The sequence below is a fragment of the Emydura macquarii genome, unplaced genomic scaffold (genome assembly GCF_026122565.2).
Source record: "Emydura macquarii macquarii isolate MOO-44397 ecotype Brisbane River unplaced genomic scaffold, CSIRO-AGI_Emac_v2 contig_1146, whole genome shotgun sequence".
In the NCBI taxonomy this organism is placed as follows: domain Eukaryota; kingdom Metazoa; phylum Chordata; order Testudines; family Chelidae; genus Emydura; species Emydura macquarii.
In genome coordinates, this window is record NW_027131283.1 from 7,099,084 (window position 1) to 7,123,262 (window position 24,179).

Here is a 24,179-nt window from a genome sequence, read left to right on the forward strand (position 1 = left end):
CAGAGAAATTAATGTTTGCTTCTGAGGAACACTTATTTTCAGCAATAGCTTTATCTTCTGTGATGATTTTGTTCTGAAGTTTTTTTACTAAGTCAAATTCAGATTACTATTAATAAATGTTAAATAAATTACAGCAACTGAGATTCAAATAAAGCTTCTGGTTTAACCAGATACAGTATTCAGCTATAAAGCTGCTGAAATCAAAGTACAGACTTACCAGAAAATATTTATTAAAACCAGAAAACCTAAGCATTTTTACACCCTTCTGCATCTTCTTACCACTTGTCATTGTTTATTGTTGTTACTAGTTATTTTGGTAGTGGGAAGATGTTCACTGAACCTGGGAGCGCAGGTTGGGAATACTGGGAAAAAACCAAATTCTGAAGAATACCATAAATGCCTTTAATAATGAGCTTTATAAACAATGACATGAACTGAGGAACTAAAATAAACTCCAATTCCTTTTTTGGCAAATGGAAGTCTTAATTTAAAAAATATAAATAAGTAACTTTTAGATTAATATTTGGGAAGAAAACACAGAGGAGCACTGTGCCATTTACAACAAGGCTTGAATGCTGTTGCAGAGTGCAATTTTACTGACATAACAGAAATGTGTTTTAACTATTGTTTTCTAATGCACTGTAGCTAGCATGTTCTGGTACCACAGTTGGATGAAGTTTTGTTATAAACAAACTTGTTAGCTGACACCATACCTGAGAGTACTCACAAAGAGACAAAGAGTTTGAATACAGCTATTTTGTAACTCTGTTGAGTATGAGGAGAAATTCATGTTTCACAGTAAAACATGGCCTCAATTAAACAAGATATTTAAAACATGTGCATCACCTGAAGTTAATGGGACTATTCATGTGCTTAAAGATAGGCACATGCTTAAGTACCTTGATAAATAGGGGATCATGTAAAGTGGTTTAAAACACAGTTATAAATAATATGTGGACAGTCTCTAATAAATATGTAGCTTTGTTCTCAAACAGTAAAATGTTTTAAATATCTGATTAAATTATAGTGAAAAATAAAGGTTTCTGACAGCTTCAGTTATAGTACTGCTACTGCATATTACTCTAAATAATACTTAGATATTATGGTGATAGACATTTTAGATATTCCTAAAACAGACAAAATCAAATATTTCTATTTTAAATATCTTTCCATTATGTTATTCTTACCTCCTCTTTCTTTTTTGCTTGCTCTGCTAAAAGTTCTGCTCTTCTTTTGGCAATCTTCTCTTCCTGTTAGTGAAAGAAAAGCTAATAAAATAATAATACATTGAATTTCTATAATGCTTCTCATCCAAAGATCTCAAAGTGGATCTAACCTTTTGTGCAGTACTAATAAGAACCAAAATCTTATTAATTTGGGACCAAATCTTGAATTCCATAAGTGATCCTTACTCAGTCCAAACTCTCATTGAATCAATATGTCTAAATAAAAATGAGTATGAACTTCAGGGTTTATCCCTCTGTATTTATTATAGGTAAACTGGTAATGTCATGTAAAGTTAAAGTTGCTCAACATTTCCCATCTTAAGACCCTGTTTTCAGTTGTTTATAACTTTGAAGAAATGTAACAATTCAGACTACAATTTTCTATGCTGGGTATCTGCCTCTGGCAGAATTTTTTGGGAAAGTATTAGAAAAAAATGGTTCAGCTATATCTGAGAATGAGATTAGGGAAAAAATTCTTACAATCTTCATGTTGAGATGATCTAGTACCATTCATGCTTTGAAGTAAGGACCTGAAATCCGGCAAAGGGATCAGCTAAGTGTCTGATATGCTTTTACTGCTCCTGTGAAAAACTGCCCAAATTTGGCCAAGTCATAAGCTTTGAAATATTGCAGTCTGTACATGCTCAATAGAGACTTTTTAAGGGTTTGGCAGCTAAATTCTCCAAAGATTCCACCTGTAGTTGGCATGCCATCCAGGGCTGAAGGGACTGATCAGAAGCTAATCTGCTAGTGCAACTTCAATCTGTTGTAGGCCATGGTGGTGCTTGGCATCTAAGCTGAGAATAGAGATATTATTTTTTTGTTTTTCTCACTGCCCCCCGGTGGAACTAGGAAGCCTTAAGGAGGAGGAGGAAGCTCAAGGGTGGCATTCAACTGCCTAAACTAAAAGATCATTTTTCCTCTTCCTGCAATCTCCTCCCTCACTTGTGAAGCACCTTCTAAGTTCTACAAGTGAAGCAGGGGTTGTACAGACAATAGCCTCGTTAACTACACAACCCTGATTAATACTTTGAACACCATCCATCCTGTGCACTGAATGGGGAAAAATAGTATTTGATCAAGCAATTAAAGACAGTCAATAGTAATTGACTAACATTTGAGTGCTTGCCTTTGCAACCTTATCATTCTTTTAATGACGTTTTGTGTATGTAATTTCCAAGGATTAAAAAAAAAACCCTGAAAAAACAAATATTCCATCATGCGGAATCATAATGACTCCCATGTGGTTCATTGACAAGGTTAAAATCTTTAGATCCACAAAACAGACATCTGCCACTTGAGCTAACAGAATAACTTAATGAGGATGACAACCAGCTACTGTTATGTGGTCCAGGCATTACAGAGAGATGAGACACACTTTTTGCCAGCAGGATTCAAAGCTATTTGCTGACAGCAGAGAAATGTTGAGACTCAAGAATCCCAGGTTCTATTATAGGTTCTGAAGTGGGTGTACTCTAGTGGTTATAGACCTGTCTTCCTCCTGCCACCCTCAAAACCTGAGTCCTTGATGTCCCTGATCTCTCCAGCCCATCCTCATCACAGTTTCCCCTTCTTGACTCCAGTATACCGCATTCCTTCTCCTCTGTGGTCCAATAAAAGATATTACCTCACCCATCGTATCTCTCTCATATTCTGGGACCAACACAACTACAATAATATTTTATAAAGCTTGGCTTGTTTAAACAAATCAAGGCTGAGGGGAGATACATCAAAGGGATAAACACCAGAGAGGGAGAGGAGTTATTTAAGTTATGGGCAATGTTAGCAGAAGAATAAATGGATATACACTGGACATCAACAAGTTTAGGCTTGAAATTAGGTGAACGTTTCTAACCAGCAGAGGAGTGAGGTTCTGGAACAGCCTCCCAAGGGGAGTAGTGGGGGCAAAAAACCTAACTGGTTTCAAGACTGACCTTGGTAAGTTTATGGACGGGATGGTATGATGAGATTGCCTACAAAAGCGTGTGGCCGATTTGCAACTGCTGGTAGCAAATATCTCCAATGGCTGGAGATGGGACGCTAGATGGGGAGAGCTCTGAGTTGCTATAGTGAATTCTTTCCCAGGAAGCTGGCTGGTGGGTCTTGCCAACATGCTCAGGGTCTAACTGACCACCATATTTAGGGTTAGGAAGGAATTTTCCCCCAGGTCAGAGTGGCAGAGACCCTGGGGTGGGTCACTTGCTGGTTTGTAGTAGAGTAAATGATGAATTCTATGCAACTTGAAGTCTTTAAATCATGATTTGAGGACTTCATTAACTCAGACAGAGGTTATGGGTCTATTACAGGAATGGGCGGGTGAGGTTCTCTGGCCTGCAATGTGCAGGTGGTCTGACTAGATGATCACAATGTTCCCTTCTGGCCTTTAAGACTATGAGTCTATGCACACCTATAATTTAGCAGCTCTAAAAAGTAATATAAGTTCTATGTGCTAGTGTGAATCATGATGCATTAAATAGGTCAAGGTTCTCAAACTGTTTAACATCCAGCCCTTCTTTTATCAAAGGTTATAAACTAAGAAGGGAAGGAGTCTGGACAGTAATAGGACACGGATGGCCATTCTCCTTATTTGTGATGAGTAGAGCAGAAGTGGAGTCTCCATCTGAACAGCCAGGGAAAGACATGCATTTTTGTTTGCATTCAAGATGAAATTATCATCTGAAATGATCACACACATTGATTGGCAGAGAATCAAAAAGTCAAAAGACAGACTATATTAACATGATTTGGTGGGTTTTTAAAACTCATGATTTTGGGGACCAATCTTTTGATTTTTGATCTCGAGGTTGGCAATACTGTCAACCCCTTAAAAATGAGATTTTTAGAGCAGAACTCTAACTTTTGACAATTGCTAGAGAACTCTTACTTCTATCGGATGAGGAACTCCAAGGCACAGGAAAGCCCTAGCCATAGACCTCTGAACTTGGGCCTGAAAGGGGGATGGTGGAGGTATCACTCTGATCCCTTCCGAATTCTTCTATTTGCCTCCTAGGTGTTCCCTTTAGGACTATGAAATTCTTCTTTATCGCCCAATGCAGAGATCCGACTATATAGTCTAACTGTGAATTATTCTCCTTCATCCCCAAATATCCTTTTGTGGGTGGGTTTACTGTCTCTCTTCCCCTCTTGGGCCCCTAAGAATACCACAACAGGCTCTCCTGCTTCAATAATACCCCTCCGAGGCGGCAATTTATTATAAAAACATATTGCAAATAATCCATAACAGAAGTCCCAAAACATAGTCCATCTGCCACCCCCAGTGCATAGTTGTAAAACTCCCATGACTCTTATGCATCAATGTAGCACATATCACCTGGACTCTTCTTCGGTCCTCTCCTTTGGTCTCCTCCTGTCCTTCTGCCAGGACAGCCACTCCAGCCCTTCCATCTGGTGTGTATCCCCATTCTTTCCATTGCAGCCCCCTCCGGGGATCTCCTCCACTACTGCCACCTCTCTGCTAGGAGTTCATCCTCTCCTCTCCTTGAGTTCTCTGGCTCCAGCTCTCCAGCATGGAGGTAAGCTCCTTCACTGCTCCCCTGCCTTCAGCCCTCTCCAGCCCTCAGATCTGGCTCTCTAGTTTGGGGAGCTCAGCCAGCAAATCCCTATGATGTTCAGCTTTCCTTCAAGGACCTCTATCCTCTCTGATTCTACATGATCCTTTATAGCCCCAGGTGCTGCCCTGCTGTATTAATTGGCCAACCTGAGGTAGCACAGGAGAGGTGGGTCTGCTTCATTTCAAGGGGCCAGATTCCCTGTGACACTAATCTAAAATGTGTTTGTTACTGAAAGAATAAAACCTACCTTTATTTTTTCTTTCATGTCCTTCAGCTTCTTCTTATATTCCATTTTTTTATTTTGTCTATCCTTCCATTTTTTGAAACGTGGAGGAAGAAGACGGTCAGAAATGTCACTTTCTTCCACTTGGATAAAAACTGCAACATCGGGACAGAGTCCTCGCTCTGATAAGTACTGGGCCTCTTCAAATGTACGAGGGAACCCATCCAGTATAAAACCTCTAGATCTAATTGGAAATAAAGACAAAGATAATGTGCTTCTAAAGTAATCTTTTACTACACGGAAAATTCAATGAGTGAACAGCAAAAAGAAAAAACTCTGATTAAAAGGATTTTTTAATAGTAAATTTTAAAAAAATCATTATTTTACTCTCATTTTCTTGCAGTTTCCTTTTAGGGCTGGTCTATATGGTATGCAGCAGAGGGGTGTGAATTCCAATGTACACCACATTGCTCACTACCTTTCTGGCACACACTAAAAGTTCCCTAGTGAGTAGACAAGCCCTTAGAAATCTAGAAGCGATGTTTCACTTTTTATTTGATAATATTTTATTCTGCTTAGCAAACATGTTTTTTCTCTCTGTATTTTGACTGGTGCAGAAATCAATTGCCCATTTTGTTTAAGAATAATTTCAGCCTAGATAGCATTGTGGCCAATAAAGCTTTGTGTACCTGTGTCTTCAATTTTGCTAGTGTGTCTGAAAATAGTGTAAAACCATGAGTTAGGGCACAAATCATTGTTTTGGTATAGTCTGTTATGTGAGGTTTGTTAATTAATTATTTCCTTTCTGGGAATGACCTCTCCCCCAGTCCATGACATGGACTACACCTCTCTGCATGAGCTGAACTTCTCTCCCTGCAAATACTGGAGGCAGTTCAGACTTGTCCATGGAGCTCCACGTCCAGGTCATACCCTTTACATTCTCACACTAGATAAGTACTTCAAAAGTTGAATTTTGTGCTTGTGTACTTCTTCTTGGATTAAATACGTTATGTTTCATATATATGAGCCTTGATAGAGACACTCAGAGCACTTATCCTAAATGAGGTAGATGGCAGGAAAAGTCAGACTCGGAAAGGAATGATAGGGTTACTCACCCTGTGCTGCAACTGAGGTTCTTTGAGATGTGTTCCCCTATGGGTGCTCCACTTGTAATTGCAGCAGTGTTCCCTGCACCTGGGATCAGATATCTTCGTCAGCAGTGACTGTTGAACCACACATGGGCACCTCCCTTTCGCGCTATGGTGGGACGTATATATAGCGCTGTCTGACAGCCCTCAGTTCCTTCCCTGCTGCAGAGCGTATGTTTTAGGCTCTGAAGCATAGGGGAAAACAGGTAGTGGAGTACCCATAGGGATACACATCTCAAAGAACCTCAGTTACTGCACAGGATGAATAGCCTTCTTCTTCTCCTTCTTCTTCTTTGAGTGATGTCCCTATAGGTGCTCCACTTATGGGTAACTAGGAAGCAGTGCCTCTAATTGAAAGACTGGGGTTTCGGAGCAACATTTACTGCCAAAGATAGGACAGCATATCCTAGGAAAGTGTCTGCTGTGGCATTATGTGTAATAGCATAGTGATGGGCAAGTGTCTGTTGATGCCCATGTGGCAAGCTTTGTAAATGTCAGCAATGGGAACATTATTGAGAAAAACTATTGAGATGCATAGTGAGTATGTGAAGTGTGCTCTAACTGCAGTAGGAGGTTGTCTATCGTGGAATTCGTAAGATACATGTATAAATTGTGAGATCCACTTGGAAAGGCACTGTTTAGAGATGACTGTGCCTCTGGATCTTTTGGTGGCTGAGAAGAATAATCCTGGTGATTTTCGGAAAGGTTTAGTCCTGTCTAAGCAGAATAGTAATGCTTGTCTCACATCTAAGGTGTGTAGAGCTGCCACCTGTTGGTTACTGTGAGGCTTCAGGAAGAAGCAAGGAAGGTGTATTGGTTGATTGAGATGGAAAGATGATGGAAACTTGGGTAAAAATTTTAGATGTGGGCATAACATAACTTTGTCTTTGTGTATGGTGGATATGCCATAAGGACTACAATCTCACTGACTCATCAGGCAGAAGTGATGCTGTTTTCATTGATAAATGCACATAAGAGCTGGTTGCCATTGGTTCAAATGGGGGTCAAGTCAGAGAACATAGGACAAAGATGAAGTCCCAGGCCTGGGTCAGGTCTTGCATGTGGGGATAAAGATTTTGGAGACCCTTCAGAAAACATTTTTCGAGTGGGTATGTGAAGATGGAATAGCCGTCTACGTGGCAGTAAAATGTAGTGATTGCCGCTAAAAGTGCCCAAATGGAGCTGGTGGATAATCTGCACTGTTTAAGGTGTATCATGTAGCCCAGGATAAGTGGTAGTGTGTTGCATCAACCTGATGGGAGGCACACCAGCATTGAAGTCTAGCCCATTTGTGAATGTAAGCATGTCTGCTCATTTTGCGCCTGCTATTCAAAAGTATCTGTTTGACTGCGTCCAAACAGGTATTTGCGAATCCCGGAATCACAGAGGAGCCAGGCATTGAGGAGGGAAAAGGGAGGAAAGGCATGGAGGAGTGGTGCATTCCATGTGATGAGGAATGCATCTCCCAACAATCTGTGTCCCAGTCCTGCTCTCAAACAGAATTGAGGGTAGCAGGCATTTTGCAGTGGGGCAAAAAGATCTATGGTGGAGCATCCCCAGCGGTTGATGATGAGCTGAATGACTTGCATATCCAGTTCTCACTTGTGGTCATGGGAGAATCTCCTGCTCAATGTGTCCGCAGTGGTGTTCTGGTGTCCAGGGAGATATGTGGCTGAGATGGTGATTTTGTGTTGGATACACTAGTTCCATAATTTCAGTGCTTTCGAGCATAGAGTGGGAACTCGCTCCGCCTTGCCTGTTGATGTAAAACATGCAGGTGAGATTGTCCATCCTGACTCTGATGGTATGATGTTCAAGTAGAGGGAGAAAATGTCAGCAGGCATTGCGGGCCGCTCATAGTTCTATAAGGTTAATGTGTAGGGTGGATTTGGTTAACAACCATCTGCCCTGCACTGTGTGATCATGAAGATGCTCTGCCCAACCGATTAGAGAGGCATTGGGTGTTAGGATCATGGTTGGTGGTGATTAAAAGAAAGGAACTCTGACACAGATGGGCTGTGTTCGCTGAAGTAGTGAGTCCTTGACTCTCATTGGCATGTGTAGGCTGGGGTCTGGTCCGGCCTGGTCATCATGGCCCTTCCTCGGGCCCATACTCTGAGGAAGGCCACTGCACCTTCCAAAAAAGGGGAACATTAACATCTCCAACCCCCAGATGGGGTGAGACAGGGAAGCAAATAGTCTAGGGGTTTCCAACCCCTCAGGCAGGGTGAGACAGATAAGCAACTAGTCTGTTGCCTCTAGCCTTCAGGCCCAGTGAGGCAGGTAGCAGTCGATTGCCCCGGCTCTTAGGCAGGGCAGGCAAGCAAGCAGTCTATTGCCCCGGCCCTTAGGCAGGGTGGTCAAGCAGTGGGTCCGCTGTCGGTAGTGGCAGGGGAGAGCACATTCTCCCGGGGTGGCTAGGAAAGGCGGGGAGGGGGACACAGGCCCACCCATCTCCACTGCGTCCCAGCCCAGGGCCCTATCAGTGGCAAAGGCATTTGCCACTGAGTCAGCGGGGCTCCCACCGCAACACGTTGATGGTGGGGTTTCGCCCTTCATTCAGCCACTGGTTATGGCTGTCCCTGGGCCACTTCCTCCCCGTATCCCCAGGTACCTGTATCCTCAGGGTCCTCGGGGTTGCTGGGATACTCGGCCCGCAGCAGGCTCACCAGTCCCTCCTTGTCAACTAGCGGCAAGGCAGGGAGCTCCTCTGTGGAGGGCAGCTCCTCTAGGTCACAAGTTTCCTAGGATTCCTCCAGGTCACAGGGCTCCAGGGGTTCAGTGTCCGGCAGCTCCTCCAGGTCAGAGCCGGCCTCCGAGGGTAGCTCCCACCCCTGAGTCTCAGGGGGCTTGGTCCAGTCACTGGGGCCCAGAGGCCCTATCCAGTCCTTGGGGCCTGGTAGGTTGGGCCGTTCCCAGCGCCTCTGCTCCGGGAGGCACTCGCTTGGGGCGGCTGCCCAGCGGGGGTTAGGCCTGCGCTACAGCCGGTGGGATGGCACGTCTGCCTCCGGTGGCAGTCTGTCCCTCACTGAGCTACGGGGCCTGCCTTTTATCCTTCCTGCCCCGGCGGAAGCTCCGCCCCTCTGTTGCCGGGTTGGCTGGTCAGCCGGACCTATCACTATCCGGCTCCCTGGTTGCCGGGCAGACTGGCCTGTCGACCCTTGCACCGTCTGGCCTGCTCGTCGTGGCCCTTCCTCGGGCCCAGGCTCTGAGGAAGGCCACTGCACCTTCCTACAGCATGGATAAGAGTTTGTTAAGGCTGTGTTTGTGTGGGAGGATATACTGTACAGAGCCATGCTTGAAGACATTGCATGTGTAACCTTGAGTTTCTGACCATGAAAGTGGCTGCTGTCATGTGGCCTAGAAGTTGGAGGCATATACTGGCAGAAATCTGGGGGAAGACCTGTATGTTGGATAACAGATCTACTATAGCCAATGATCTGTGAGGTGGTAGGAAGGCTCTGACTTGTATGGCATCCAATTGTGCACCAATGAATTCCAGATTTTGTACCAACATTAAAGTAGACTTTTCTAGGTTCACAAAGGCCTAGTTTAGTAAACAGTTCCACTGTTATGTGGACAGCTTGGAGAGCATTGGTCTCAGATGGGGCCTTGTGGAGACAGTCATCCAAATATGGAAAGATGCTGCTACCTTGTTTCCTTAGGTAGGCAGAGACTACTGAAAGGACCTTGGAGAATAGCTGAAGGGCTGTCAACAGTCTGAAAGGTAGTACCTTTTACTGGTAGTGGTTGCTGCCTACAATGAATTGGAGAAATCGTCTGTGTGCAGGGTGTACTGTGATATGAAAGTATGTGTCTTGAGGTTCAGGGATGAGAACCAGTCTCCTGTTCCAGTGCTGGGATAATAGTGGAAACGTAACCATCTTGAAACATTGCAGTTTGATTAATTTATTTAAATAGTGAAGGTCCAAGGTGGGTTGCCAGCTGCTGGATTTCTTCTGGATCAGAAAGGAATTAGAGTAGAAACCTAGTCTCTTGTGTTTGAAAGGGACTGGCTCCCAGTTGTAGAAGATGATTTATTTCTCCCTGTAGAATGAGTTTGTGAGAAGGGTCTTTGAAGAAGGATGGGGAGTGGGATGGCGGGGCAGGACAGTTAGGAAGGGGAAGGAGTATCCTTCCTTGACTATCTCTAGAACCCAATTGTCCAAGGTGATTAGTCTCCATGATAGAAAAAGCAGAGCTAGTTGGTCGCCAAATTGATGTGACATTAAATATGGTTGAAATGACTGGAAAGGGCGGAGGCTTCTCGGGGCCTCAACCACACCTTCAAAATTGTTGCTTTGGTGAGGGTGCATCAGAGGTAGCTCCCTGAAACGAGGGCTGTTTACGTTTGGAGGGAGGCCTTTGATTTTGGCACTGGATGTCATAGTGCTGTTGAGGAGTATACTGCGGTGGTCAGGATCGTAGGGGGAGAGGATATTTCCCTGGGCATCTCTTTGGCAATGGCGTGTAGATGTCGAGAGATCAGAGATAGCTCAGGAGTCTTTAAGAGAGTGCAGGGAATCATCTGTGTACGTTGAGATTAGTTTTTGGTCCTCAAAGGATAAATCTTCCACAGTGGTTTATACCTCCTTAGGAAAGCCTAAGAGGTGGAGCCATGATGCACACCTCATGACCACAGCACTTGAGATGGAGCAGGTGGCGGTATCTGCAAAATCTAATGAGACTTGTAGGGCTGTACAGGCTAGGTCCCTCTGATATTAGGGTCTGAAATTGCTCTTTCTTGGCCTCTGGAAGGTCATGACAGAGCTCCTCCAACTTAGAGTAGTTAAGTAGTTGTATTTAGCCATCAGAGCCTTGTAGTTCAAAATTTGAAATTGGAGTGTGAATGATGAATATGCCTTGTGTCCAAAAAAGTATAAGAGGAAGTATGCAGGATATCAAGCAACTTATGCTGCTGGTCCTTGATTTCCTCCAAAGGAATCTGTGGGGAGTCTGCAATCCTGTGAATAAATCTTGAAAATGTCTAAAATCAGCAGTTTTAGGGGGTGGAGGCATGATAGCTTTGTCAGGGGAAGAGGAAGAGAAATGTAATGTTGGTGGAGCTTCCTCCTCCGGTTCTTCCTCCTCAGTCAGTACTGGCAGATGTTCAGCCTCTGAAGAGTGAGAGACCAAAGGAGAAGGAAGAGGTGTTGGTCTCCAGCTTTGCTCCATATGAGGCTTCCCAAATTGTGCCATGTACATGGCCCAAAGATCCCAATGTGGCCAGTGTGGAGGGAGTGGAACTTGTGGTTGCATCCATGGTGGTCAATACCAAGAGTGTGGACCAGGTGTAGATTGTGCATAGTGAGGATGAGTAAGTGGAACTTGTCTGGTCCTCCTCTTCTTCCTCCTTATCGCTAGGGAAGGGAGGTGCTGTCCTCAGGGAAGAAAGGGAGGATGTCATGAGTCTGGAAAGGAGGGTGGAAGTGGGGGGAGGTCACATCTAAGGAGAGGTGACTCAAGAGTGTCAGATGCTAGCAGGTCTTTAGGTATCTGAAGTCTTGTGGAGGGGGAAAAAGCATCATCCAAGCCAGAATACAATTTGGTGCCAAAAGAGGGGTGTGTTTCCTGGAAGAGCAGGTGACAGAGAAGGAGACTTTGTTAGCAATGATGACTTGATCAGTGCTGATGGTTTCAATGGTGCCGAGGGCTTGCTTGGTGCAGACAACTTTGTTGGGGTTGAAAAGGACACTGGTGCTGACAGTTTTTGTCGATGCCATAGCTCCTGAAGTTGGCCTGTCTCGTTCTCCAGAACTTTGAGAGTGGTGCTGAGGGCTGTAAGTCTGCCTAGTTTAGGGTCTTTAGACCAATTCTTTGTTCTGGTACCAGAGGTATTGGATGGGCCCTGGAGCTATGTCCCCTGTCAGAGGATTCTGAAGCAACTGACTTCATAGGAAACAGTGTTCTTGTGGGCTGTGCCTCAGAGTGTGAGGAGGAAGCCCATTTCTTCTCATTAGAATGAGAAAGAGACAACTTTCTCTTCAAGGGATGTGGGAAATGAGGATCAGCAGATGACCTTTCTGAGTATGAGTGCCTCACAGGAGGCGAGTCCAGGTCTGGGTCTGATGCAGTCGCAGTGATTTCTTCATGAATAGAAATTTAAATTGAATGTCCTGGTCTTTTCTGGCTCTGGTTGTCAGGCCGGGGCAGTGGAATCATTTTTGTGGGACATGTCCCTCTTCCAGACAATGAATACACTGCAGTTGGCTGTCCATTACCAGGAAGGCGGCCCTGCAAATGATGCACTTCTTAAACCCAGGGGATCCGGACATAAAGGTGAGGGAAGGGCAGGAAGCAGGGAAACAAAAACCTAAGCTTTGAAATAACTGTAAAGGTAAAATTAAAACAATAAAAAATGTTTTTAAGATAGAAGAAAGGAGAAGGACAGATCTACACTACTGTTTAAGTCAATATAACTTACATCATTCAGGGGTGTGAAAAAGCCAGCCCCTGAGTGACGGAAGTTACAGTGACCTAAGCGCTGTCAACTTTGGTGCAATGTTCGCGGGAAACTCTCTCCTGCCGACATAGCTTCTGCCTCTTCCGGAGGTAGAGTAATTATGCTAACGGGAGAGAGCTCTCTCATTGGCATAGAGCATCTTCACCAGATGCGCTATAGCGGCGCAGCTGCATAGGTGTAGCTGTGCCAGTGTAGCACTTCTAGGGTAGACTAGCCTGAAGAAAGTACTAACTACACTACAACTAACAGGTAAGGCACTATCTATTTAGGGAACAGGAGAAGGGGGCTCTGCTGCAGATTCCGTCTCAGACCAAAGGCAGTAGAGAAGGAACTGGGGGTGGTCAGACCCTACAATGCTATATACAATGCGAGCATGGGGGGAGGCACGCATGTGCAATCCGATGGGCACTGCTGATGAAGATCTCTGATACCAGGTGCCGGGGATGCTGCCGCATCTACAAGGGGAGCACCCAAAGGGACATCATTTGAAGAAGAACTTGATCTTTTTCCCAGTCAGACATTTGGACGTATGTAGGAAGAAAGGAAAGATAAATAGGTCAGTAGGACTTCCTGAAGTTAGTAGCATTAAATTTGTTTCTGGGTCTCCTTTGGAGCCTCTCTTGCTGAAGGATGATTTTACAGAGGAATGAAGTCAAGTCTAGAGTGCTTTTTCAAAAAAATGTTGCTGGATGACAAGACTTTACAGATTTCCTTTGTAGTAGTAGCACTCTTTCTGCCTAGGATATCTCTGTGGAAAGTATTGAGTGGGCTTTAATATCGTCTGAAATTACTTTACTTTGAACAAATATGCTTTTGTACCCAGAGTGCTTGGACAGGGCAATGTAGAACTCCATATAAGCCAAAAATTTCCCCATGCTATGAGAATCATCAGCTTCACATTTAAGGCAGACGTAAGACCCATTTGTACTAGCAGAGGGGTGGAAACGGGCTATAGAATGGGCCAGAATCTGGCCCAGTGTTTTCCTGAATTGATAAGATTCTCCAATACTATCTTTTAACTGTTCATCTTATATTAGGCATGTGTCATTTTTTCTCTATAGAGTGTTCTGGCTTTAGACAAAATGAAAGAATTATTTTTCCCTGAAAAATGGGAGCAAGACTTAACATTGATTATGAATGATTCTGGAGTATGGAGAACAATCTTGTCATTGTGGATATGCATTGAGTAATAGAATCATAGAAATGTGGGGCTGGAAGGGACATCAAGAGGTCATCTCACGTTTCACAAGAACGGAGATTTCAGGGACTTTTCTTGCCAACATGATGGCAATCAGGAGACATGTTCATGGAAAGAAAATGTAGGGAACTAGAGGCCATCAGTTTGAACAGATGGGTCACAAGACTGTGCAGCACTGTAGGCAGATATAGGGAAGATAAGTCCAGCTGTTAGTTTTGATACATATTCTTCTTTAAGGAATCTAGATATTATTCAGTGAGCTTCCAGAGTTTTTGATGAGCCTACCTTTATGTCACTATTTAATGACAAGATGTCACATGTGATAGTGGGAAGTTCTAGGTTCAGAACAGTGATGTTGTCAGGGTACCCAGGACTGTGAATCACCTTGTTACCTCCTGCCACCAGCGAGAGGAAGTCTTGCTTGTTCTTAGTTGGCTGTCAGCTCTGTTAGTCATTCAAGCATTCTCCTCTGGAAAACACTAGCCCTTGCTTTGCCTTGCAGGTTAACAACATAACTCCAGACATAGTATCTCTGTATACATTTTACAATGATATTGAAGACCAGTGTGACCCTGGCTTTCATTTAAGACCTCACATGACATTCTTTGGTGAATCCAGAATGTATGCACCAGAATCAGGACATTCCTGTAAACTTCTTGCCAGTTGGTATTAAGGGGTTCTTGGCTCACAGACAGCTAAAATAATTTGTTTTTCTATTTTGATACCAGTAGGAAAAATTTATTCAAACCCACATGAAAACTGAGAAGCCAGAAGTTCTGTTTGAGACTAGAAACTATTATTTTTACAGAATAACCCTTCTTGTGTAGGGCTTACCTCTCAACTGCCAAGCTCAGCAGTCTAGGCTGAGATGAAAGAGTGGGGCAGGCAGTGGAAACAGGAGATTTTGCCTTCTGAGAAGATGGAATGAAGACTTATGCAACATCTCCACTAGGTCTGAGAACTATGCCCCTTTGTGGCCAATCTGGGGGAGAATGACAGATGCTTCCTTGTTTCTTATCTTCTGAATAACTGTTCCCATTAGCAGAACAATGAGAAAAAGGGATGAGGGTATGTGCCCCAGAAGCCAGTTCAGCCATCTGTGAGGCAGAGTGTCTGTTTCCTTTGATCTTCAGCTGGCTTCCCTGCTGAAGAAGGGCCTTGCCTTTGCATTTTCACTGGATGTGAATGGATTCATCTGGGGTTGCCCTAGATCCACTGATATCAGTTGCAAAATGCTTGGTCCAGGATCAATTCTGACTACTGGAGGCTGAGTCAGACAGCTTTTGTTTTCCGTGTCACCTTTATGTGGCTTGCTCTGATGGAGACTAGATGACCATGTGCCTAAAAAGAACCTGCATTGCTTTGGCATTCACATGAGAACTTCTTGTGCCCCTTAATGATTTAAGTATGCCACGGTCATCAGCCAGGACAAACTGTTTCTGCAGCGAAGCCCTATCTAATTATAGCAAACTTTAAATCAAGAAAAATTTTGGACTTAAAGCCTCATAGCATTCCTTCAAAAATGCCGTCAAATTTATTCCTGGTGTAACTCAAATGACTAAATGAGGCCTTTCTTTTAACTTACTTTTGCTGCTTGATAAATTTAACATAGAGTTGTATCTGATTAAAATCTAGTTCTAGTCTTGGAACTTCCAAGATATTGAACCAGATACTGATATAGCAGAAGGTCATAATTTTCTTCCAAGTTTCCCTGCTGCCCCGGGAAGGATGCAAACTGCACTGGCTCCATATTAGGCTCAGCATATTCCCCAGCACAGTGGTACAGCTATGCTGGTCAGTGTGTTGAGTGGGCAGAGCCAAGGGTCTGTCCAGTCCATATCCCATTCTGCCCCTCTCTGTCCACCTGTGTGAGAAGGTGGCAATGTACTGGCTCTGTGGAACCTGTTCCCATCCAGCACTGCTACCCATCATGCAGATAGCTAGTTCAAGGGTGTAAAGCAGAACATTGTGCTCCTTATTCCCCTGGGCTAGCCAGGCTACAATTTGGCCCCAAAGTAAGTGTAAGGTCACATAGAACTGGCCCACAAGTTTGCACATAATATAGCCTTTCAAACTGTTGGATAATGTTAAAGCAGAAAATTGTGGAGAGAAGTCATTGGGCAAGTTGAGAAAGTGGAATATGTTCTTGTTTTACTGGAGTTTAAACAAAAAGTTTTCAAACTGCAATTATTTCTTCTTCATTTGATTGTGAACAATCTAAGAACATTTTCATCCTCTTTGTACTTTGTTAGTAGGCTAAGAAAAATCTTGTTGGCATTTGTAAACTGTAAAAGTTACAGGGATATTTTTGCTTAAAATTTAAGTTTAACTTTTAACACATGATCCTGCAACTTCTTGCACATATGCAGATTGATGGCCTGCACAGATGCAGAAGCATACCTACATGTAAGCAGTTGTGGGATGGGGGCCCAAGTCTGAAAACTCACTATGAGATCAATCTTTTCCTTCTAAGTTCAGGACTTTATGAAATATGTCATCTAATCATTCATTCTCCAACAGGATTGCTTATGAAAATTCATTTGAATATAGTTTATCACTTCCCTTCTTCTTGTCCTCTTTAGCCTTCCAGAAACAATGGAGAGTTTAAAATTAGCACTAATATGTGCTCACTAAATCCTACTTATCTTCTTTGAAAGACTGAGATATTTTGGAATGGTTTGATACTTTATTTTGTAACTACTAAAGTGAATATACTTTATTCTTAGATGTATGGATGTATGTTGGCAAGACACTGTCTATCCAAAGAATTATATTGCATATTATTCATTACTTAGCCACAATTTGTGGATTTAGTATTGCAAAAATTGAGTTTATTAAAGAAATTAAACAAAAAGATAAATAATTTGATGTCAATAACAGTTACCGGATTGGCTCCTTTGTCCACCACTCAGGAACAACTCTATCAAGCACTTCTGGTAGAAGTGCCTCATTATCTAGTAGGTTTGCTTTGATTATTTCTTCCTCATCAGTTAACTCCACTTCTTTGATCTAGAGAGACCCAAAAGACCATGAAAAAATTAATATCTATATGGTGCTTAACAATGACATTGCTCTTTGACTGACCCAGAAGGTTAGATAATGCATTTCAGTTACAGCTTTTATTCAGTTAAGTTCAGCAACAATAAAGTAATCTAGTTCATTACATTATTAAAAATAGAGTTGGTCAAAATTTTCTGAATTTTGATTTTTCAACAAAAAGGAACTGAATTTAAAACAGGTTGTTTTTCGTCAAAACTGTCTTGAAAAATTCATCTTGTTTTTTGAACACCTACACAGATAATTGAAATTTTTTTAAACAATGACAAAAACAAACAATTTTTCATGAAAATTTTTCAAATTTTTCTACCAGCTCTAATTAATAACCAAAGTTGAATTAACATATGGAAAATGGGAGGGATGCAGAGGCAGTGTGCTAGATGCTTGTCCCGACCAGCCTTTGCTCCATGTGGGATCCAAAAATCAGGGGCAAAGATGGCCCTAATTTCTTTTTACTTTCCCCAATTTAATTAATATTTCAGGGTTACTGTAAACTGTGCTCCATTCCATAGTCCCCAGTGACCCATTCCAGCCACTAGGGATCACCAGAGCACAAGGGTGATCTAGCTATGCACCCTGTGCCAAGGCAGTCCTGAGGTGATACAGAGAACTAGTTATGCTGGGTTCATGCCAGTTGAGTAATTTCCTATGCTGGGGGCATCCCCACATAGTCAGTTAAACCATCTTTAAAGCTGCTTTGCACTGTTGGAGTGGTGAAAATCAGCCTTGCAGAGGAGCGGGGAGGACAGGTTCTGGCCAAGCATGTTCAATCATTGGGAAAAATGTGCCTTACACTGCAAATTCCTCTCTGGATAATTATAGGGATAATGCTGACATGCTCTGAAGAGATTACCATCTAGTCCTCCTTAGCTGGAAGGATGGTGGGGAGTTGGTAAAGATTTATTTGATGTTAAGTACCAAATAAAGTCCATGAATTATACTTGATGCACAATATCAAACTGTGGCTTAAAGAGTTTTCATTATAATTTACATGGTTAATACTAGTACATATCTAGACAGGATTAGTGTGTGCATATCTAAATTCCTCCATAATAGCCTATTCCCTCTGAATAGGACACTTAGGGACAACTGTTCAGTATTGCCAAATCTCACAATTTTAATCAAGAATCTTATGATACCTGGTGTTTTTCCTGAAATCCCTGCTCCTGGAGTGATTGCTTAAGAATCTCAAGTTTAATTTAAAAATAAAAAAGCAGGTTTGTAGTCCTTATATTTGTTTCCTCATGTGCTATAGTAATGGAGCGCTTTCAAAACACCTCTGTGAGGTGAAGAGGGTAATATTGTCCCCATTTTACAGATGCGGAGCTGGTGCACAGAGAGATTAACGTCAAAAGTTTCCACTAATTTTTCATGCCTAATTTGAGATGCCTAGGGTCTGGTTTTTGTGTTTATTTGAAAGTATGTAGCATTATATAGCACTTTATATGTTCAAAGCACAGTCCCATTGACTTCAGATGCAGCTGTGAGTGCTCAACACTTCCACCAATCAGACTCCAAGGTCTCAAGTTGGGTACCTAGAAAATGAGGAACTCAGGGACCATTAGGGAAAATTCTGCTTGTTTTGCTTCACAATACCTAAGAACTCTGTGGCAGATAGGGATGTAAAAATTAGTTTAACTAAAAATCCATTTAAATGTTCTAAAAATAGTTTAAATGGTTAAACGCTATGGGGGAGGGGGGGAGCCGTGCTGGGCTCAGCTCCTTACTGCCTAGTGAGAGCTACCAAGATGAGGCTCACCGCTGCTGTGGCTGCTGCTCCCCCCCCCCCCCCACCCGCACACACACACATCGCTAGGCTAAATTTTGTAGCTAAAATTGATTAGTTTTAAAAATTGAACATATTTGTCTAAGACCTCTTCTCCCGACATATTCCTCTGCACTTTGTTCAGATAAATTCAGAAAGCAGGCGCTAATGTAAAGTTATTTATTATGTTCATCTATAATTCATCAGCCCTAAAAAGTAATACAAGTTCTCTGTGCTAGTGTGAATTATGAAGCATTAAAAAGGTCAATGCTTCTCAAACTATTTACTACCCAGCCCTTCTTTTATCAAAGGAAATAAATTAGAAGGGGAGGGAATCAAGACAGTATTAAAAAAATGGATGACAGTTCCCCAATCTTAGGGATAAGGAGATGGTATGTGTAGTCTCCATCTGAGGACCAAGTAAAGGAGTGCTTTTCTGTGAGCATTAAAGGCTGACTTTTCAACCTGAAATTATCCATACACATTAGCAGAGGAGTACAGGGAGTTAAAAGGTCAAGACAGACTAAAAAAATCCCTATGATTTGGTTTTAAATTCCATGGATTTTTGATCTAAGGTTGGCAATACTGAATATATGACCTTTAAAAAGATGATACTACTGCCTATTATTTTTACCTCTTTATTTTTGTTATTATCATTTTCATGTGCACTTTCACTTTCAGTTTCAGTTTCAGTATTGGTCTGAGAGGAATCTCCTAATTCCTGCAAGAGAGCTTCCATGTCAATCTGATCTTCCTCTGGTTCTTCATCAAATTCAAGTCCAACTCTCTTTCCAGTTTTGGGCATGATCATTTCCTGTAGACGTTCTTCAAACTGAATATGGAAAATTCCTAATTTGTCAGCTAGCCACCGGCCACAAAGAGTTTTACCTGCTCCATGTGTGCCCAGCAGGCACACTCGTAATGGAGGAGCCTGTTAGAAAGAATTAAAAATACTTTTATAACAATTTCTATACTAGGGTGCACTTAAGTTATGATTGTATAAATCTTGTTGAATTAATTCTAAATTTCAGGGCCTGAAATATAAAAGTACAGTAGAACCTCAGGAATGGAGGTTGTTTGTAACTCTGAAGTGTTCGTAACTGAACAAAACCTTATGATTGTTCTTTCAAAAAAGTTTACAACTGAACATTGACAATACACCTTTGAAACTTCACTATGTACTATGCTACTTTTAACCATTTTAATTTAAATGAAACAAGCACTGAAACAGTTTCCTTATTTTGTCAAATCTCTTTTTTTAAACTTTCCCTTTATTTTTAGTAGTTTTTATTTAACATAATACTGTACTGTTTTTGCTTTTTTATTTTTGGCTCTGCTGCTGCCTGATTCCAAAAACTTGTAATTTTTGTAAAACTTGTGATTCCAAAAACTTCCAAAAACTTGGAACTTCTGGTTCCAAAAGAGGCGTTCGCTTGACTGGTCAGTTTGTAACTCAGGTTCTACTGTACACTCAAAAGCAGCATCAGCACATATGCATTTTGCATTTCAATGTTTAAAACTAAGGCCTTGTCTACACTAGAAAAATAAATCAACATAAAATATGTTGACTTTTAACCACTGCTATAATTACAGCGGTGGCTGATATACACACTGCTCTCCTTGGATCGATGGAGTGAGTCCTCACTGGGAGCACTTCCACTGACCTCAGGGACAGTGTGGGGAGCTGAGGGACCCATCTCTCAGCTCCCTGCTGGGAACCCACAGGCTCCCGGACTCTCTGTGGGCTGCCCTCTCCTTAGGTCCCAGGCAGGAGCAGGGCTGCAGCCGCCCGGGTTCTGGCATCCAGCCGGGAGCTGGGCTCCAGCTGCCTGCCTCCTGCCTAGTCCTGGTATGTCCTGGCTTGCAGCCAGGAGGCAGCCGCCTTCTGCCACATCTCATCTGGTTTAGGATAGAGCCAGGCTCCAGCTGCCCATGGCTTGCCCAGTCCCAGCTCATAGCTGGGAGCCAGGAACCAGCTGCCCTGGGCTTGCAGCAGCAGGGCTTCTCGCTCTGCTCCCAGCTGGGCGTGGGAACTAGTCCCTTAGCTTTCTTGTCAATTTCACTGCCCTAGCAGAGTGGTGAAATTGACAAGAATGACAGCTCCTCCACCCCTGCAAGGGGATACAGTGTCTATAATGACACTGCATTGCCCTAGCTCTGCTGACAAAAGCCTACACCTCCCGCTGAGGTTTCCTTATTTTGTCCAAAAAACAGGGTAGTTTTGTCGGCGGGGCGTGATTGTAGTGTGTACACCAGCAATGTTTTGTCGACAAAACCCTTTAGTATAAATCAAGCCTAACATTAATTACATATATAATAGATAAAAAAAAACCCAATAGATTAATTCCCTTCCCTTCTGTCCCCATATTTCACCCTTTTTATTCTTCTTATTCCAACTTCCAACCCACTCCCATCCTCCTCTGATCCCATTTCACTTATGAGAAGTGAGTTAATAACAACTAAGAAATAAAAGACTATTTCAAGAGCCATCAAAACGTGTATATATATGTCTTACTGAGTAACTGTGTGATATTATCGTAAATCTTTGCCTTACCCCTCCTTTTCCCCCTTTGTTCATAACTTTTAGTTATTGTATTGGGTCAATATTTAGATTGTAAACTCATTGGGGAAGGTGCACATCTTCCTTGTAGCAACACAGAAACCAACAACAACAAAAATTATAATGAAGGATGGAAAATAATGTGCAATATCAATCTCTTATTAGCAATCTATTTTAAACAGGTTTAAAATGTTCTCACTTGTAATGGTTCCTTGTGAGACACATACTCCTCAGGGTTCTCCAAAAACTTTTCTCTGGACTCAGGACTTGAAAAATAGTAAAATTTTTCTTGATATTTAGCTCCATGTTCAGCAATCCCTGGGAAAAGGACAAAGTTCTCTTTCAGACTCACTGGACAAAAGTTTTTGGTGTCTCCCAGATGTCTTCTCTTTTCATTAATTTTATCTTCATCCTGAAAATACACAAAGGTTTTAGATAAAATATTCAAGTAGTCTTTGGATTAAGTAAAAAAAAAAACAATATAAAACATTCTGTACACATACTTCCCATTTCAAGTGCATTGCAGTACATGACTTTCAGAGATAGTAAAGAAGCAAAGCCTGAGATCTAAATATTCCCTTGAACTCTAGGGTGTTTGAAATCCATATCCAATCCAAACTTTATAGCTTAAGCCCATTCCTAATTACAATGTTTGAATATAGGGTACTCTAAATACTTACTGTTAAATTTACAAACTTGCTCTCAAACAATCTCCAAATTTGTGTGTGTGAATTTTGCATATGTACTAATTTGCAAATACAATATTTATACTCAGTTCAGGTGATTGCTTATATACTTGTATATATGTGGAAATATGAGTGACTATGTGAATGCAGGTGTAATATTTATATGTACAAATTTGTGAGGGCAAGATAATGTTATGCTGGAAGATAGTAATGGTATTAATGAAGCAGGTCTTTCATCTATAGATAGTTAACCCTTGTTAAATCTGATGGGTATGCTATACACCCTTCTTTCAGGCTAAATAGAGAAAGGAGCAATTAAATGCCTCATTATGTGTTGATAAATGGAACCAATAGGAGGCTACTGCCCAAGCCACTGGGCCACACTGCAAACCTGAGCAGAGTTAAGCTATGTGCTCTGAGGGTTTTTCCTGGGACTGGCTGCAAATGCAGAGGCTAGGGTATTGTTTTTGCAAGCTGGGGGTGTGTCAGAGAAGGACAACAGACAGTGGGAGAAGCAGTTGTGAGCACAGCCCTGAGACATAGCCAAGAGAAGTGCTCCTTGGGGCGTTGGACTAGCTGGGAAGTCAGGGCTAAAAATTCTGAGCAAGGAAACTTGCCAGCTGTTGTTTCTACTGTGTACAGAGAATGTATAGAAAGTCCTGTTTCCCTGAAAATAGGACTGCACCAAAAAATACCTGACTTGCACCATCAATTTCTCCTCCTAACAAAAACAAAAATGGCAAGGCTCTGAAAACTGGCTAACCTCTCAGGCCAAAAGGGGCAACAAAAATAAACCACTTTAAATATGCCCCTTAACAATACTGTCAAAATATCATAAATAATTGGTGGTTCTGAAAGCATAAATGAATAGTAAGACAGGCACTCCCCAATACAATTAGCAGTATATGGTTGTGCTGTATAGCATTGGAATATTATAGGGGAAAGCAATGCTGTATGAGTGCTAAGTATAAGTATCATTTCATGTTTTCAAGAGCTGATCAGATACAAAGCAGAATTTCCCACAACTTCTAGCTTACCCAAAACATACAGGTCCACCATAAAAGAATCTATAGAAAGTTTCAGAAGTTAGGCCTAATGGTGGGTCTGCATGCTGATATGCACCTACCCAATCATCTGGCAATATCAGCTATGTACACTCTCCTTTACAAGTACAGAGTATTTGTGCTCCCTGTTGGAATAACACCGTTGGCAGTCAGAATACAAGAGTACAATGAAATGTGGGGACAATGAATTTGAATAATAAATATTTAGGCTCACAGCTTAATAAATCTGTTTTGTCTGAGGTGAGACTCAAACCCATAATGAGTCAGTCAAAGTGAAATGATAAACTAACAAAACTAGTATACTCACTTCCTCATCTTCATTTTCTTCTTGTTCTTCCTCTTCTAATTCTTCATCAGCTTCCCCTTCTGCCTGCAAGTCTTCTGCTTCTTCATCTAGATCTTCTGCAGATATTTCCCAGCCATAATATTTAAATGGTTCTGAAAGTTACCATTTTTTAATTTAAATTATGGTCAAAAAGTGTTCAAGTCATTTTTATACTTTTTAATTTTTGCCACTGAAAGCATACAAAAAATATGAGGCCAAAAATAAATCACGCCAGGTATATTTTTCTATAATTTTTTATCCTTGAAATGTACATTACATATCTCCTACTCAGAGTACATATTCTTTTCTTGACAAATTGATGAATGTCTCCTTTTGTTTATATTTTAAATAAAGATAAAATGGTATTTTTTTAACAGGAACTTGCTATTATGCAGGAATTAGAAGTAAAACTGAAGCGAACTGCATTACTGTTTGTAATAGTTATTTTTATGTTTAATTTTGGGAAAATCCCTCAGAACAAGGATCAGTCAAATTATAATTTGTAATAGTTGTGGGTTAATCAACATTTTAATCTGATTTATCTCATAGGTTTATTAATTATTATTATTATTAATCTAGCATCCAAAAATGTGCTAGACACCACAGAGCACGCAGAGAAGAAATGGTCCTGTTACTAAATGTTTACTAACGATCCAATTCTTCAACAGGATTTCTGCAGATGGATGCACCCTTACATTGATTCAGAGTCCCACTGACTTTAATAGAATTTACACACAAATGAACCCATATGCCTGTGCATGTCCTGTTGCAGTATTCTGGCATAAACAGACAGAGCAAAAATGGTGGGAAAGACATGTAAAAGGAAAATGTTTACAGAGCTGTTATGCACATATTTTCATGCTTTCTTCTATATAAATTACTCACCTCTTAT

General features: G+C 41.8%; 1 protein-coding gene across 1 annotated transcript in view; it reads right to left on the minus strand.

The window, feature by feature from the left end:
* The window catches only part of AK9 (adenylate kinase 9), a 168,975-nt gene that overhangs the window by 45,357 nt on the left and 99,439 nt on the right, over positions 1–24,179 (minus strand). The window contains exons 25-30 of the mRNA XM_067546583.1: positions 23,270–23,400; positions 21,412–21,624; positions 19,287–19,583; positions 16,715–16,839; positions 5,046–5,265; positions 1,188–1,250 (exon numbers count right to left, since the gene is read on the minus strand). Coding sequence (XP_067402684.1) covers positions 1,188–1,250; positions 5,046–5,265; positions 16,715–16,839; positions 19,287–19,583; positions 21,412–21,624; positions 23,270–23,400 — 1,049 coding nt within the window. The remainder of the gene's footprint in view (positions 1–1,187; positions 1,251–5,045; positions 5,266–16,714; positions 16,840–19,286; positions 19,584–21,411; positions 21,625–23,269; positions 23,401–24,179) is intronic.